The following is a 17,084-nucleotide window of genomic DNA, read 5'->3' as shown; positions in this document are numbered from 1 at the left end:
GATCACACAGTACTCAGACACACATGGTGTTTACTTGTGGGAAAGTCTTGATTTGGTTCCTGGTCAGAATTCTCAGTAAGATCTAGGTTTGGTTTGAGTTCATGGATTGGCAGTTTCTCTACACAAAATATTCATTGACCTTTAAAAGATATCTGAAAAACTATTTTTTCATTTCTGTGTTGGGTCATTCATTATTGGCTGTCTGTGACTGCTTAAACAGTTTCTCCTTCTCATTCTGTCATTGAAGCTAAACTTCTCAATAATGTTATTTTTTCCTCTTCTGAGGTATATTTAGTTTTGTTTCATTACCCTATTAGGTTTTTCCTAGTTGGACTTTTCAGAGGACTGGATAATTTTTTGTTTTGTTTCTTCGAGACAGGGTTTCTCTGTAGCTTTGTAACCTGTCCTGGAACTAGCTCTTGTAGACCAGGCTGACCCACCAACACCCAGCAATTTTTTTTTTTTAAGAAGAAGATGTAGGGACACAGGCACATGTCAGTGTGTGTGTGCACAGGCATGCACATCACAGTGTGTGTGAAGATCAGAAGACAACTCTTGAGAGCTGTTGAGTCAGTTCTCTCCTTCTACCTCTCTGTGGGTTCCAGGCTAGCTGCTCAGCAAGTGCCTTTCCCCACTGAATCTTCTCACTGGTACTGAAGAAAGTTTTTAATAGTGTACTTCAACTCACAGGAGTGAAATTGTAGAGAACTTTGTCTTCTCTTTGGAGACCAGGTCTTGCTGTATAAGTCCACCAAGTCCAAGACTCAAAGGCTCCCTCCTGCCTTGCCCCCACCCCCACCCGAGCTGGACTACAGCAAGCAAGAGCTCAAGCAGCAGAAACTTAGTTTCTCCTCATAGTGCTTGTCACATTTTATGTCCAGCATGACAATAAGGACTTTTTTTTGTCCCAGACAACAAACCTAAGAATGTGTCATAAAATACCATGCCATTCATCCAACAGAACCATATCTGTGGTTCTGTGCTACCCAGTCTATAAAAAACTAAAGAAGGTGGTTTGTGCCTTCAAGGGATTCATAATATGTTTGTGTGATAGGTAAGTGATGCAAATATGCTCTCTAAACCTTGGCTTTGGAGATAGACTCTCACCAGGTAGCATAGACTGACCGGGGAATCATAATTTTCCTGCCTTCGCACCCTATGTGCTGGTATTACTAGGCATACATCACCACATCTGGCCTCTGCTTTTTCCTTAACCTCACAGTTATGAGAATATAAGTTCCTGACAGACTTGTGTCATCACTGCGGTGATCTGGATGGGGAATACAGCGCATTCCTGGCCTGTAGTAAAGTGTTCAGTAAGTAGTGATTGTAGTGGTGGGTAGACAGTAAGGGGCATCCTGAAGAAGGCAATGACTTTGATATCTTCATCTAGGCATGAGAGAATCGAGGCCTGAATGAAGGTGCAGAGCTGTGAATATAGGGCATTGGTCTGTCTCACACAAAGGAATGAAGCGTAGTGAGAGAGGTTTTTGAAGTCAGCAGAAATCTAGGCCTACTCTTGTGAGGAACAGGTAGACATTAACTTTTGTCAGGCAAGGATTTCTTACAGTTAGTTACTGGAGGCTGAAGAAAATCTATTGTTTCATGTTCTTTCAGGTTTCACTTGCCCTGGAACCTCTGTCAGATACTTACGACAGCTATAAGCCTCTTCCTACCACCGACATGACAGAAAATGTGCTTTTATCTGAGCGAGGACTCCGAGAGAATACTGAATCCAGCAACGCTCTATCTATGATTCCATCTTGTGGGGAACCTGCCATCAAAACTGAAGGAAAAGAATTAGCAGGCACCAGCAGTAGATCAGCCACACCAAGGTAACACTCACGTCTCCAAGTCTCTGCATCTGCTCTCATTGTCCTATTGAACATCTGAACAGTGAAACACAGTTATTTATTCAGCAGCCAGCTCTTACGCACCCACTGCTGCCCAGGACACCAGACACTGGCACAGAAATAATCAAGACACAATTCCTGGGGCCGAAGAGGTAGCTCAGTGGTAGAATGCAGTCTTAGTGTGCCCCAAATTACAGCAGTCGCAAAACCCCTACAAGTCCTGTTTTTAAGGACTGCTCACAGTCCAGTAGAGAAGCCAGTGTGCACATATGACTAAAGTTTACATGTTGTAGTAAGGAGCGGCGGGGCTGCGTCCCCGGCACCCAGCCGCCCACATGGCTAGCTTTAGCTTATGCCCCGAAATAATTACACGGAAACTGTATTCTTTTAAACACCGCTTGGCCCCTTAGTTTCAGCCTTTTAACCCATTTCTATTAATCTATGTAGCACCACAAGGTGCGCTTACCAGGGAGATTCTAGCCTACGTCTGTCTGGAGTGGAAGAATCATGGCGACTCCTGACTCAGCTTCTTCCTCCCAGCCTTCTGTTCTGTTTACTCCTCCCACCTATGTTTTAACCTATGAGGACCAAGCAGTTTCTTTATTGCTTAACCAATGAAATCAACAGATTGATATATGACACTCCCACATCACTTCCCCTTTTTCTGTTTAAACAAAAACGGAAGGCTTTAACTTTAACATAGCAAAATTACATATAGCAAAACAGTTATCAAGCAAGAATTACAGTTACAATATTTATATCTATTTTATCTTTTATCATAACTAAGGAAAACTATAACTATCTATTCATTCTTCAACTCCATCAAAGACTCCAGAAGGATATAATACTACCTAAGTAAACAAGAAATAAGAAAACTCTAAAAATGACAGAGACATCTCGCTGCCTGGACAGTCACCCAAAGTTCTTTTGTACCGTTGGGGCATCCATCTTTAGCCTTCAGGCCCAAAGTATCCAGCAGACATTTCCATGAAGCAGGAAATTCCAAAGACAGTTCAGTCACTATCTGCTGTGTCCTGCAGAATGTCTCGCAGACTCTTTCATGAGTCATGAACCCCGAAAGACCATCTCACCTTTAGGCAAGTTCAGCAGTCCTCTCTCTGCGGGTTCTCTGTGTCCATTTTATGCAACAGTCCAGGCAAGAGCAGTTTCTTGCCCAAATGGCTATCAAACTCCATAAGGATCCTCTTCAATGCCCATCTTCCTCTCGAAGTAGATTGGTGCTGCCAGGAGCAGACGTGTCTCATTGTCATGAAAAGTCCTAAGTTATTAAAATATTTTAAATGCCATATTCTGTAGCCTTTGAGAGATATGAAGAATGCCTATCTGAAATATATCTCTATATATCTAGAAAATCTAAGTAACATGACTACAAACTTGACTATTATTTATGATTATCCATCAACAACCTATATTTCCTAATTATACATTACATTTTAAAAATGAACTACACAATCACACCTTATTCAAGATCAAAAATACATATACATATAACAAAATTGACCTTAAAATCCATACCAATGCAAATTATTCATACCTATATCATATCCCCCTTTAAATGTAAAAGAACATTTATAAACAATATTTTGGGAACATGGGCGCAGTTTTTTCTCTCCAAACTGCTTCCTGCTGAATGGGGGCTTCGTAAATTAGGTCTTTCATGGTATAACCTGTGTGCTAGTTTCATCTCAGTTGGCAGTTGAGCGAAGCAATTTTCTGAAGATGTTCACAACAACCTTTCAGGAGGGCATGGTCTATCACACCAAATTGGAATAGAAGAAATCCACAGGGTCTGGTCCTCAGTGAAAACAAAAGAAGACCCTCTCCAAAGCATCATATTCTTAAACCCAAATTTTGAAATCGTAATACCCTTATATCCATTCTGGTTTAGCTTAGCAGCCCATGTAATGAAATGTCTCTCTGTACTTAGCTCCTTTACAGTCAAAAATTTTAAAGAAAGCACAATGTACATAATCCAGACTCTCTGTGAATTTTCCATTTTTACGTGGCTTATTTTTCTTTATTTCTTTTAATCTCTTAACTATCTGTACTCTGTCTCTTTAAAGACTTTACCTTTTTTTTTTAAACCGTTAACTTTATTCTCTATATTCTTTTTCTTCTCTCTCTCAAGCCTACGTACATTCATCCAACAGTGTGGTCTTTTATGTCTGAATCTGTTTTATTGTAAATCTGTAACATTTTTTTACTATCCAGGAGCATTTCTTAAAATGTTAAGCAATTCTTAAAAACTTAAGTTGCACCATGTAGGGGTAATACGGTACTGTCTGTTTACTGCCAAGTCTAAACCTTAACTGCGCTGTTTTTATGATAATTACGGCAGCTCCTGCCTGAGGTCAGCACAGTTCAGCTTGGAGCAGCTGCTCCTGCCTCAGATCCATTGGTGCCCCTGAGCTGAGCAGTTCCAGACACACAGCAAGTCCACATTGGAGCCACACTCAGCAGTTTAATTTTGAGACTGAGCGTGCAGCACAGAAACTCTTTTTATCCAAGTTACAGCCAAATCTGAAACGCAGAACACTGCGCAGTCTGAAAACACGCCATGCCCTTCCACCTGCCTAAGCCTGATTCGGCCGTCTGCCTAGGCATGGTCTCAGAGCACTCTCCTTCCGATCCCAAGTGGGAACACAAACATTCAGTCCCATAAAAGCTGTTGAAATGCTTTAAAGGCAGAGTTTGCATTGGCGGCACAGTCCTAGGAAGCCACACTTTAAAATGACGCAGCTTTTTTTTTCTGCTGCTGTTGCCGAATCAGGAAATCTCTCTACAGCATGCCACCAACAAACAGCCAAAAGCTGTGTTAAACTCTGTTTTCGTCTCTGATTAAAATTAAGCTTTCTCGGGTTTTACGTGGAGTTCATTAGCTCGTTGGGTGCCACTCTGTTGTAGTAAGGAGCGGCGGGGACGGGCACCCAGCCGTCCACATGGCTAGCTTTAGCTTATGCCCCGAAATAATTACACGGAAACTGTATTCTTTTAAACACCGCTTGGCCCCTTAGTTTCAGCCTTTTAACCCATTTCTATTAATCTATGTAGCACCACAAGGTGCGCTTACCAGGGAGATTCTAGCCTACGTCTGTCTGGAGTGGAAGAATCATGGCGACTCCTGACTCAGCTTCTTCCTCCCAGCCTTCTGTTCTGTTTACTCCTCCCACCTATGTTTTAACCTATGAGGACCAAGCAGTTTCTTTATTGCTTAACCAATGAAATCAACAGATTGATATATGACACTCCCACATCATTTACAGATGTCGTGATACATGGGAGGGGAAAGGGCATTGTTTTGTGAAATGGAATGAAGTATGATAAACAGATTTTTGTCTTGATTACTTGTGAAGTAATCTGCATTGTATGAAACTGTGTAGATACACACACTCCCTTTCCCTGTGTGGTAATCTCTGTTTTGTATCACTTAAAGTATAACCCACAACTGTGGTAAAGGTCTATATTCCTTTAATTGAGGAGATAAAAAGCAGATATATAAAAACACAATGCAAAAAAACAAACAACAACAAAAACCCAAAAACCAAAAAACTTCTCACAAGGCCCCAGCTACAGTGCCCTCGTGGATCACCTATCTCTGACAAGGTGGAATATTTCCAAGACAGGGTATGAGCTGCTGGCTCTTTCTTTCTAACAGGGGGAAGGACCACTTGTACTTTGCAGAGAACCCCGGTGCAGTAAAGAGTTCTTTGTGTGGACCACAGCATCACCTTAATTCAGAGCCAAGTTTAGAGACTGTATTGCTGAGAGGCAAAGCCCCACAGAAGCAGATGTCCCTCCTAAACAGTTCTGAATTTCAGCCACAAATTAGTACAGTCACCAAGAGTCACAGTGACTCATTCATCCTGTCTTCAAACAACCCCCCTACAAAGGACCTTCTTTCAGGTATGTATCTATCTGTGACCTAAGGCTTCACTGTATTTATTGGGATTACTCTGCTTGTTAGCCTGCCCACAAAGGAAAGCAAGACTTCTCAGTGAACTGAACAGCCAAATAAAAGTGTGAGAACTTGCTGTCATCCAGAGTCTCATGTAAAGGACTGCTAATTAGATGTTTTTACTTTAAATTAGTATATGGCAATTGTGTTTGTGGGGTATAGTATATTTCAATGTGTATATACAGTAGGTAATGATCAAATCAGGTTACATCTATCATCTCAGACACTTATCTTTTGTGTTAGAAACATTTAAAATGTCCTTTACGGAGTTGGTAAGATAGCTCAGCTTCTCCCGCCAAGCCTTGCTGTGCTGAGTGTGATTCCCCCCCACCCACATGGTGAAAGAAAGAATTGACTCCTGCCAGTTGTTGTCTAACTTCCACACATACAGGTGGCGTGTTCTGACCTCCCACCCCACTGCACGTGCGCACACACACACACACACACACACACACAATAATCTAACTTCCACACATACAGGTGGTGTGTTCTGACCTCCCACCCCACTGCATGCGCGCACACACACACACACACACACACACACACACACAATAGTAATGTAATTTTCAAAACACAGTGTCCTTTATTAGCTATTCTGCAACATTCAGTTGTCAGTCACAATTATTCTATGATGCTAGAGAACACTAGAAATTATTCCTTATCAGCTGCACCCCTGTCCCCACTAGCCATTCCTTTCCTTCCCTCCCCCCACTCTTCCCCATTTTTGTTAATCTTTTTTGTATTGTCTGTTTAGGGATCATCTTTCAAGCTTCCACAAATAGATGATAGGAAATTTGTCTTTCTGTGCTTTATTTCTCTTAATGATGTCCTCTGGGAACACATTATTCATTCATGTGCACCTAAGAACTTGTAATTAGATTGTTACATTGTGTGTTTGGATATGAGGGTAAAGCTTTTCTTATAGAAATGTATTAGTCCTTATCTGTCCCCAAATAATTTAAGGCAGCTAGAGTAGTACCAAATTCATTTCACATTCTAAAAACTGTTATTCTTCATGGGGACATTTAGTGTGATAGCATAAAGCATCTTTATTACTTAAGACTGGGAGTTAAATTCTATTTTAATATTTACAGTACTACAGAATACATAAAAGTAGAAGTCTGCTCATTTGTATGTTACTCTTCTCAGTTCTGTGATCAAGTATACCTGATAAGGTTTGTATTGGATATGGTTTAATCATGGCACTAGGAGCACGAAACAGTAGATTGCATTGGGTTCTGCAACAGGAAGTGGGGTCAAGGCTATAGAAGGTCAAGACCTGCCCTTAGTGATCAACTTTGTCCAGCAAGGAAGGCACCATTCCAAGTTCCACAACCTTCCAAAACAGTGCCACCAGCTGGTGACCAAGTGTTCAAGCATTCACATTCAAATCACGATAAAAGGCAAGTGGGTGCAGCCTGTATTGCCTCAGGTCAGAGAACACTATGTCGTTATTATTTCTGTGACATCAGGAGCATGACAGGAATGTATATCCACTCCCACTAATATTTCCAAAGGAGGTATCTGTACCATTTGTTATATAATTATATAATATTATATATTATATTATAAAAACACTACTTGTTTTATGTTATTATGTGGTCTTGTATATTTTGCGATGATAGGGATTATATCTATGCCTTCTGCATACATAACATATACTCTACTAATGAGCTATGTTGTTCATATCTTTTATCTGAAATGTCTTAGGAATCCCAGTTTTTAAAAATATACTCTAGGGCCAGACTGTAGTAGCACATGCCTTTAATGTCAGCACTCTGTGAGTTCAAGGCCAGTCTAGTCTACAGAGTGAGTTCCAGGACAGCCAGGGATATACAGGGGAACCCTGAGTTGAAAACAAACAAACAAACAAAAATATATGTGTGTTTGTCTGTCTTTGTGTGTATCTGAGTTCAATCCCTGAAACTCACATAAAGGTGGAAGGAGAGAACTAACTTTCCCCTGACCTCCACATGCACACCATTGCAGCCATGGTCTGCACTCGCACATAAGCACCACATGTATACACACAATAATAATAAATACATTATACTCACATGCACACACACATGCATACACACTCCAAGATTATGAGCCATTGACTTTAGTCTTTTAATTTAAAGAGTCCATTGACAAGGAAGAAAATTGTCTACAACACTTAATACTTCATCAGCTTCTGCCTGGACTCTTGTATGTACTTGTGCCTCAGACTTTGAGGAAGGTATTTATTTGGTCATTAAGAAGGTATTTATCCAACACCTACCAAATGTCTGATGCTTTTCTTTTTTTTTAAGATTTTATTTATTTATTATGTATAGAAAGTCTGCCTCCATGTATGCCTGCAGGCCAGAGGGTGCCAGATCTCATTACAGATGGTTGTGAGCCACCATGTGGTTGCTGGGAATTGAACTCAGGTCCTCTGGAAGAATAGTCAGTGCTCTTAACTGCTTAGCCATCTCTCCAGCCCTGTCTGGTGCTTTTCTATGTATCAGGGATGTAGCAGTTTAAAATTTTCTTTAAAAAGAGTCTGTCTTAGGAATCTGCTATTCTAGATGGGAAGACAAACTGGATAAATAAGTACTACATTTATTTATGGTACTTAGTACTTATTTATAGTGCTTTATAGAGGGAAGTAATGGCAATGGAGGTAAATTAAGAAAGGGACTTGAGAGGGGAGGTTGCTAGTTTTGCATAAATTGGCAAAGTAAGATCTCGTTAAGAAAGTAATTGAATAGATTGTTATAGGTATGACTGGTTTCCAGAAGTTTAGGTAGCAGTGTAGTTGCCAGTGTTTTGGGGGTAGAAATATTGAAACTATTATAAATAAGAGAGCCAGAATAAGGTATCTGGATATGAAAATGAGTCATAGGCATCATTTACCTCATTATGGTCAGACAGCAGTTGGGAGAGTTGGGAGGCTGGGACACAACAGCTCCCACAATAATATCAGTCTCTCTGGGATAGAATGTTCACTCATTGATGTAACATCTAACCACACGGTAGAAGCCCAGTAAACAACAGTTGTTAAATAACTTCCTCAAGGAATTTTCCAGCTTACAGAAGAACAGACCCAAAGGCCACTGCAGAACCTTGGGGCAAGTCACCCATAGGAGGACAGGTACTGTGAATACTGGAACCCTTCCTTCTGGATTTCAGATGCTTTCATTTTCTGTTTCTACTGCCTTCAGCTCTGTTAGAACAAGGCAATAAACTGAGGAATGCCATGTTGATTTCTGCAATGAACTCGAGCCCAGATACTAGCATGCTGCTGGACAAAGCTCCTCCTCCTATGCTGGAAGATGCTTTCAGATCCTCAGTGCCGTAAGTTAGTGACAAACACACACCCCTCTAGCTCATTTCTTCAGTTGTTGACTTACCTTGCTTTTTGTTGTTATGAATGGGATAATCTTGGAAATTTTCAGCAAATAATTCTTTTTTTTTTTTAAACCTGGGCAATGATGGTGCACATCTTTAATCCCAGCACTGGAGAGGCAGAGGCAGGTGGATCTGAGTTTGAGGCCAGCCTGGTCTACAGAATGAATTCCAGGATATCTAGGGCTACACAGAGAAATCCTTTCTCAAAAAACAATAATAATAATAATAATAATAATAATAATTCTTTTTATTTAAATTTATTTTTATTTCATTTGAATTGGTGTTTTGCCTGCTTGTATGTCTGTATGAGGATGTCTGATTCCCCTTGAACTGAAGTTACAGACAGTTTTGAGCTGCCATGTGGGTGCTGGAACTTGAACCTGGATCCTTTGGAAGAGCAGCAAGTACTGCTGAACCATCTCTCCAGCCTCTCAGTAAATATTTCTTAATGTGGTGAGCCTACAGTAGAAGGTACTTAGAATCTAACACCTAACATTGGTGTTTGATGAATATATAAATGGATAAACTCTTCACTCTCTAAACTGGAATGCTTATATATGAAATGAAGATATTTTTCCCTCACTTCGGAAATGAAATGGGATTCTGGTGTTGGGAAGAAATTTGCACAGTCTAAAGTTTTATATACATTTAAGGCAGAGAAGCCTAAAAATGTTAAATTTTCTAAGTCAGACTAGTACCTTCTCTTTTTTAGTTTGATTAGGATTTAAATTTTTCCCATCTGTTAGCCATTCATGACAGAGTATTTTTCACACCTTGGAAACAGGAATTCATCTAAAAATCAATTTAAAGACCACAGTGGTGACCACCTCCTCCCCTTGACTGAGAACATGTTTTGTAAAGATGACATAAAAGTTGACACCAGAGCCATACAGCTGCTGCTAGGCAGGTAAGTGCTTTTATCTAGCTTTCTTCCATTTAAAACTTCTTTCAATTCATTGAATACTTTGTTAGTAATACTTCGTTGGCCTGAGTCCTTCCCTTATCCTTAAACTAGGACTGTTTGCCTATTAAGTAAAAAGCCAGTGTATAGCCTTTCCATCTAGTTTTGCTCACAGAATGGCCCGCAGCCCACCTCTCTGTCCGTGTCTCTCCATTCTCTTCATCATCTGTGTTAGCTGCTGTGACGAAGAGAGCATGACTTTTAACTAGAGTCAAGGTGAAAGTTGAAGCCTGTTGCTTAGCATTGTAGCCCTAGGCAGTTATTTCAGCTTGGCAAAATTTTGGAAGTTTTTTTTTTTTTCAAACTTTGCAAAATTTCAGTGAGGTTGAGAATTGTGTATATAAAGGAGTTAGCATGGTGTTAGCACATAGAAGTTTGGTTAATTAATAATTAATTGTGAATATTGTTAACATGTTCACTAAAACCAGACTCATCGTGTATTGTCTCTTGAGGAACTACTGTAAACAGTACTGTCTTGATATGTTACACATGTTACATATACACAAGAAACATATTTTTAAGAATGCACAACTTACTTAAGGTTTGTTTTTTGGGGTTTTGTTTGTTTGTTTGTTTTTATTTTTTTTATTGAGAAAAAAATTTCTGCCTCCTCCCAGCCTCTCACTCCTCCCCCCCCCCCACTCCTCTCCCCCTCCCTCTCCAGTCTGAAGAGCAGTCAGGGTTCCCTGCCCTGTGGAAAGTCCAAAGTCCTCCCCCCTCCATCCTGGTCTAGTAAGGAGAACATCCAAACTGGCTAGGCTCCCACAAAGCCAGGACATGAAGTAGGATCAAAACCCAGTGCCATTGTCCTTGGCTTCTCAGCAGCCCTCATTGTTCGCCATGTTCAGAGAGTCCGGTTTTATCCCATGCTTTTTCAGTCACAGTCCAGCTGGCCTTGGTGAGCTCCAATAGATCAGCCCCACTGTCTCCGAGGGTGGGTGTACCCCTTGTGGTCCTGACTTCTTTGCTCATGTTCTCCCTCCTTCTGTTCCTCATTAGGACTTTGGGAGCTCAGTCCAGTGCTCCAGTGTGGTTCTCTGTCTCTATCTCCATCCATCGCCAGATGAAGGTTCTATGGTGATATGCAAAATATTCATCAGTGTGGCTATAGGATAGGATCATTTCAGGTTCCCTATCCTCAGCTGCCCCAGGAACTAACTGGGGACATCGCCCTGGGCACCTGGGAGCCCCTCTAGGTCCAAGTCTCTTGCCAACCCTAAGATGGCTCCCTTAATTAAGATATGTGCTTTCCTGCTCCCCTATCCAACCTTCCTTTATCCCAATCATCCCGTTGCCCCAAGTTCTCCCCATCCTACCCTTCTCACTTTTCTCTCCCCATCTCCCCTTACCCCCCTCCCACCCCACCCTTAAGATCCCGATTTTTGCCTGGCAATCTTGTCTACTTCCCATACCCAGGAGGATAGCTATATGTTTTTCTTTGGGTTCACCTTCTTATCTAGCTTCTTTAGGATAACAAATTATAGACTCACTGACCTTTATTTATGGCTAGAACCCAATTATGAGTGAGTATATCCCTTGTTCATCTTTTTGGGTCTGGGTTACCTCACTCAGGATAGTATTTTCTATTTCCATCCATTTGCATGCAAAATTTGAGAAGTCATTGTTTTTTACCGCTGAGTAGTACTCTAATGTGTATATATTCCACACTTTCTTCATCCATTCTTCCATTGAAGGACATCTAGGTTGTTTCCAGGTTCTGGCTATTACAAATAATGCTGCTATGAACATAGTTGAACAAATGCCCTTGTCATATGATCGGGCATCTCTTGGGTATATTCCCAAGAGTGGTATTGCTGGGTCCAGGAGTAGGTTGATCCCGAATTTCCTGAGAAACCGAAACACTACTTTCCAAAGTGGTTGCACAAGTTTGCATTCCCACCAGCAATGGATGAGGGCACCCCTTCCTCCACAACCTCTCCAGCAGAGGCTATCATTGGTATTTTTTATTTTAGGCAATCTGACAGGTGTAAGATGATATCTCAAAGTTGTTTTGATTTGCATTTCCCTGATCGCTAAGGAGGTTGAGCATGACCTTAAGTGTCTTTTGGCCATTTGAACTTCTTCTGTTGAGAATTCTCTGTTCAGATCAGATGTTTGTTTTTTAAGAGAGTGTCTAATGTAGCTCAAGGTAGCCTTGAGCTTGCTATGTGCTATGTAACTGAGAATGACAGTGAGCCCTGATCCTCCTACCACTGCCTCCCAAGTGCTGGCACTGTAGGCATGCACCACAATGCCTGGCTTTTGCACTTAGTTTAATTTGGTTAAAATTTAAACTTATAGGAAAGTGGCAAGAGATATCACCTTTTGGTCCTTGTATCACCAATAGGACTTTGACTATTACATTAAAGAACTTGAACTTCATATTAAAAATCTAAAATGGGGCGGATATCAAAATATTCTGAGTGGAAGAGTAGAAAGATCAGCCTGCTAACACTAAGAAATAGGAAAGCATTTCCTTCCCAGTGGAGGTAGGAAGAGAAGAAATTAAAGTTAGAATCACAGGCTTCTATAGTATCAGTTGTAGAAAAAGGCAGAGAACCAGGTGGTGGTGGTACACACCTTTAATCCCAGCACTCGGGAGGCAGAGGCAGGCAGATCTCTGTGAGTTCAAGGCCAGCCTCATCTACAGAGTAAGTTCCAGGATAGGCTCCAAAGCTACAGGGAAACTCTGTCTCAAAAAGCCAAACAACAAAGTTCCAGTTTGTGGTGTTTCAACCTCTTTTACTTGACTGTAATGACTGCCGCCTGGCCTGGGAGGTAGTGTGGCTGTCAGTGTGCTTAGGAGATGAGAAAGAAGATAAAATAAGTCCATGGGATGATGAACTGCCCCTCTAACCTCAAGCCCCTTTTTTCTTCTTGACCGAAATATAAATCCTCGTTTAAATGTAAGGCAATGCTGGAACTTTGTTGTTTGATTTTCTTTTACTCTAGCCATGTGTAGGAACACCAAAATATTGTTTATTTTACTCTTTTGGCTCTTTTGTTCTTTACTCTTTTACCACCCAGTATCCAAAATCCACATGGAGGCTTAATCTTACTTATGAATCCCCAGCCTTAGCTTGGCTTGTTTGTAGCCAGATTTACTTAAATTATCCTCTCTACTAATTGCCTCTGGACTTTTTCCTTTTTTTCTGTATATCTTACTTTCACTTGCTCAATGGCTGGCTGGGTGGCTGGCCCCTTGTGTACTCCCCTCTTTGTTCCCTTGCTCCTTTCTTGGTTCTCCTTCTATTTATACTCCCTTCTGGCCAGCCTCCTGCCCTTGCTCCTGCCTCGCTATTGACCGTTCACTTCTTTATTAGACCATCAGGTGTTTTAGACAGGCAAAGAATCACAGCTTCACAGAGTTAAACAAATGCAGCATCAACAAAAGCAACACATCTTTACATGGTTAAACAAATGTTCTAGAGCATAAAGAAACGTAACACACTTTAAAATAATATTCTACAACAGAACTTACTCAAAACACCAAGCTCTGCCCAATTGTTCTATGATGAAGCCAGTTATCAAGGCCTTCCTGGCTTAACTTGTGTTTTGAACTTCTAGTCAACATTTCAGGGCCTGGACTTGAAGACATGAGGATGCCTCCAACATGTACACAGAAAACAAGAGTCAGTCGAACATTTAGAAGAGAAACAGAAGGGGGACAGTTCCGGAATATTTAGCAAAAAGAGAAAATATGAAAATAAAGTTTAAAATTAAGAACATTTTCAGTGTATTCAACATCTGGATAACTATAATTTCAGAAATCATGTTTAAGAAAAGTAAAGAAATAGTGCTGAGAGTGGGCTTGCTTAAGGCTAAGAAACAGACAAAATTTAACAATACAATAAATCATAAGCAAGTAAATTAATTAAAATAAATCGTAGTTGTAAAAAAGGAAAAACAATACAGAGGACTACATACTGAACAGTAGAGATCTCTGACAGTCTGTATGCAGAGTAGGTGCAGGTAGCAAACAGCTACTATGGACAGCATAGACCCTAAATAAAGCTATGTATGGGCCTGGAGTGATGGCTAAGCTGTTAAAAGCACTTGCTACTGTTGCAACCAGAGAACAGGTACACACTAGGTACTGTCTTAATTAGGGTTTTGTTGCTTTGAAGAGACACTATAACCATAGCATCTCTAAAGGAAAACATTTAATTGGGGTGGCTTACAATTTCAGAGGTTTAGTCCATTATTGTCACGGCAAGAAGCGTGGTAGCATGCAGGTAGACATGGTGCTATGGCGGTAACTGAGACTTCTACATCTGGATCCGCAGGCAGCAGGAAAAGCAAGTCACACTTCCTCCAACAAAGCCACACTTCCTAATAGTGCCATTCCCTATGGGCCCATGGGGCCCATTTTTAGTCAAACCACCACAGGTGCAAATGCATGCATGCAGGTAAACACTCATAAAATTTTTTTACAAATACATTTTTTTAAAAACATGTTATATAAATGGGTACCAAGAATATTTTCCAAAAAAAGGGGGGCAATTTTTGTTCCTAGGAGGCTAGCGAGATATCTCAGCAGATAAAGACACTTGGTGCCAAGTCTGACAACCTGAGTTCTGTCCCTGGAGCCCATGTGGTAGGAGAGAATCATTCTTACAAGTTGTCCCATGCATGGAAATGATCTTTCTCTCTCTCTCCCTCTCTCTTGCTCTCGCTCCTCTAAGTAAAGGAAATAAAACTAAAAAGTTTTGAAGTACTATACATAGTCTCATTTGAAAGTAATGATTGTGCACTTTTTTGTAGAAATTAAAAAGAATGGTAGCTAGATTGAAAAAGAAGTGGAGAAATAATAAATACATGAGTCAGTGATCAGCATATGGTATTGAATATTATTGCTTTATTAGTAATGGATGTTCATTTAAATATTGTTCAGTTCACTAACATTAAGTATTTGGTATTATAAGAGAAAAATAAGCTGAATTTTTCCTTATAGTGTGAATCACTCACATTTGTGCTTCCTCAGTTTGTAAACTCCTTGTAGTGTTTTATTCATTTTTGTTTGTTTTGTTTCTCGAGACAGAGTTTCTTTGTGTAGACTTGGCTGTCCTTGAACTCAATCTGTAGACCAGGCTGGCTTCAAATTCAAAGAGCTTATCCAGTTTTATATCCAATGTAAAATTAATCATGTCATAATAATTCCAAAATACATATGTTTGTTTAATTGAAGAAGACGTTTTTGTGAATTAGCTCTTTTTTCACAAAAACATTTACTTTAAAAAATGATAGTTACCATTTTTTTTTCTCCCAGCTAGAGCACGGGTACCACAAGGAGCACAGCTTGACCTAGGTTAGGTTAGCCATCTCTATGGCAACCATAGCACATACTAGATGGCCAGCAGACACTTGCTGAGAACACAGTGCTTTTCAGTAGTGGGTTTTGAGTCCTAATTAACATCATCCCAAGAGAGGCAAAATGGAGTTGGAAAAGGACACCAGTAGTTTGTGGAGAGTGAGTCCTTAGCATTCCTCCTTTCGCTGTTAGGAAGTTTTGCCAGAGGTGGGGGTGGGGGTGGGGCGGGTAGTTCCACCATTAAAATCTTTGCCTTTGTTTTTCTTGTCTCCAGTGCTGAATTATCCCAGGGTCATTTCTGGAATGGATTAGGTTCGCCTCCAGACTCCCCATCTCCTGGAAGTGATGTGTACTGCAGCAGTGACCTGAATGACCCTCAGTATGACCAGAGTCTCCTGGAGAACTTGTTTTACACAGCACCTGTGAGTCATTGCATCTGAAGTTCCACAAATCAGGGAACACAGCATTAGCAGCCGCAGTCACAGTACTCGCGGGAAGCTGTTCATTTTACATACAGCTTATTTAATAATGATGACAGACAGAGAAGAAAGTATTATCATTTACAGAAAAGAGACAGGCCTAGTGACACTTTATTTTATCCCAAGAATACGTAGCAAGTGTCATAGCCAGAATCAGATTCAGATTCAGCTGCGCCCAGAACCTGTGTTGCAGTGTGTCATATGGCTTTGTTGGAGCTAATAATACAGGCATGCTTCAGAGCCCACTCAGTGTCTATTCAGAAAAGTCCAGAAACATTTCTACTCACAGGTAACAGAACCCTCTTTGGGCTTGTAAAACGGGCAATTCTTTTCAGGCAGTTCTACTTTATTCCAACCTTTTTATGTCAAGCTGTATGAGGAGTTGCTGGTTTAGCATCTTCTAGACCAGTGGTTCTCAGCCTGTGGCTTGCAGCCTCTTTGGGGTCATAGCAGATATTTACATTATAACAGTAGTAAAGTTACAGTTATGAAGTAGCAATGAAAATAATTTTTTGGTGGGGGTCACCACAACATGAAGAACTTTATTAAAGGGTCATGGAATTAGGAACCACTGTTCTAGATGCTATAAATAGTGAGTTAATTGCTTTCCACAAGTAATCCTACAGATTATTATCATGCTCCTCAAATAATTGTTTGTTACCATACAAAATACCTGAGGTAGGCTAACTTTAAAAAGAGGAGAGATTTATATAGCTCATAGTTCAGAAGGTAGAAAGTCTAAACAGCACTCTCAAAGCTCTTGATAAAGATCCCTGTGGCTACACCATCTCATGGCATGTATGAAATAGGGATCACATCACCAAACAGGAAGTCATAGGGACTGAGTCCCATCATCATCCCTTCCTAAGAACTTTTCCTAACAGAACTGAGGATCTCTTTCCATGAGGCCTGACATCTTAATGGTCACTGAGGGCCAAGCTTTCAACATAAAAAGCTTTTAGGGACACATTCTAATCATGTTCAGACCATCATACTTCTGACTTTCCCTTTTTCTATGCCAGGAACCAAAGTGACTGAAACACAAGGTAGTTTATTCTGGCCTGGTAGTGTTGGGCCCTAGAGTCCAATCACCGAGGAGGAGTCGCCCCAAGAGACCATCTCTCACACC

At 40.7% G+C, this 17,084-nt stretch overlaps 1 protein-coding gene across 2 annotated transcripts in view; it reads left to right on the top strand.

The window, feature by feature from the left end:
• Positions 1 to 17,084, top strand: part of LOC121446295 (C2 domain-containing protein 3-like) — a 98,508-nt gene that overhangs the window by 14,163 nt on the left and 67,261 nt on the right. For both annotated transcript variants that reach the window (XM_041648829.1, XM_041648836.1), the window contains exons 4-8: positions 1,618 to 1,835; positions 5,530 to 5,777; positions 9,018 to 9,150; positions 9,989 to 10,111; positions 15,751 to 15,898. In XM_041648829.1, coding sequence (XP_041504763.1) covers positions 1,618 to 1,835; positions 5,530 to 5,777; positions 9,018 to 9,150; positions 9,989 to 10,111; positions 15,751 to 15,898 — 870 coding nt within the window. The remainder of the gene's footprint in view (positions 1 to 1,617; positions 1,836 to 5,529; positions 5,778 to 9,017; positions 9,151 to 9,988; positions 10,112 to 15,750; positions 15,899 to 17,084) is intronic.

This window comes from Microtus oregoni, unplaced genomic scaffold, assembly GCF_018167655.1.
Source record: "Microtus oregoni isolate MIOR12 unplaced genomic scaffold, Mior012 000000F_ref0000247, whole genome shotgun sequence".
NCBI classification, from domain to species: Eukaryota; Metazoa; Chordata; class Mammalia; order Rodentia; family Cricetidae; genus Microtus; species Microtus oregoni.
This window is presented reverse-complemented; position numbering and strand designations above follow the sequence as displayed.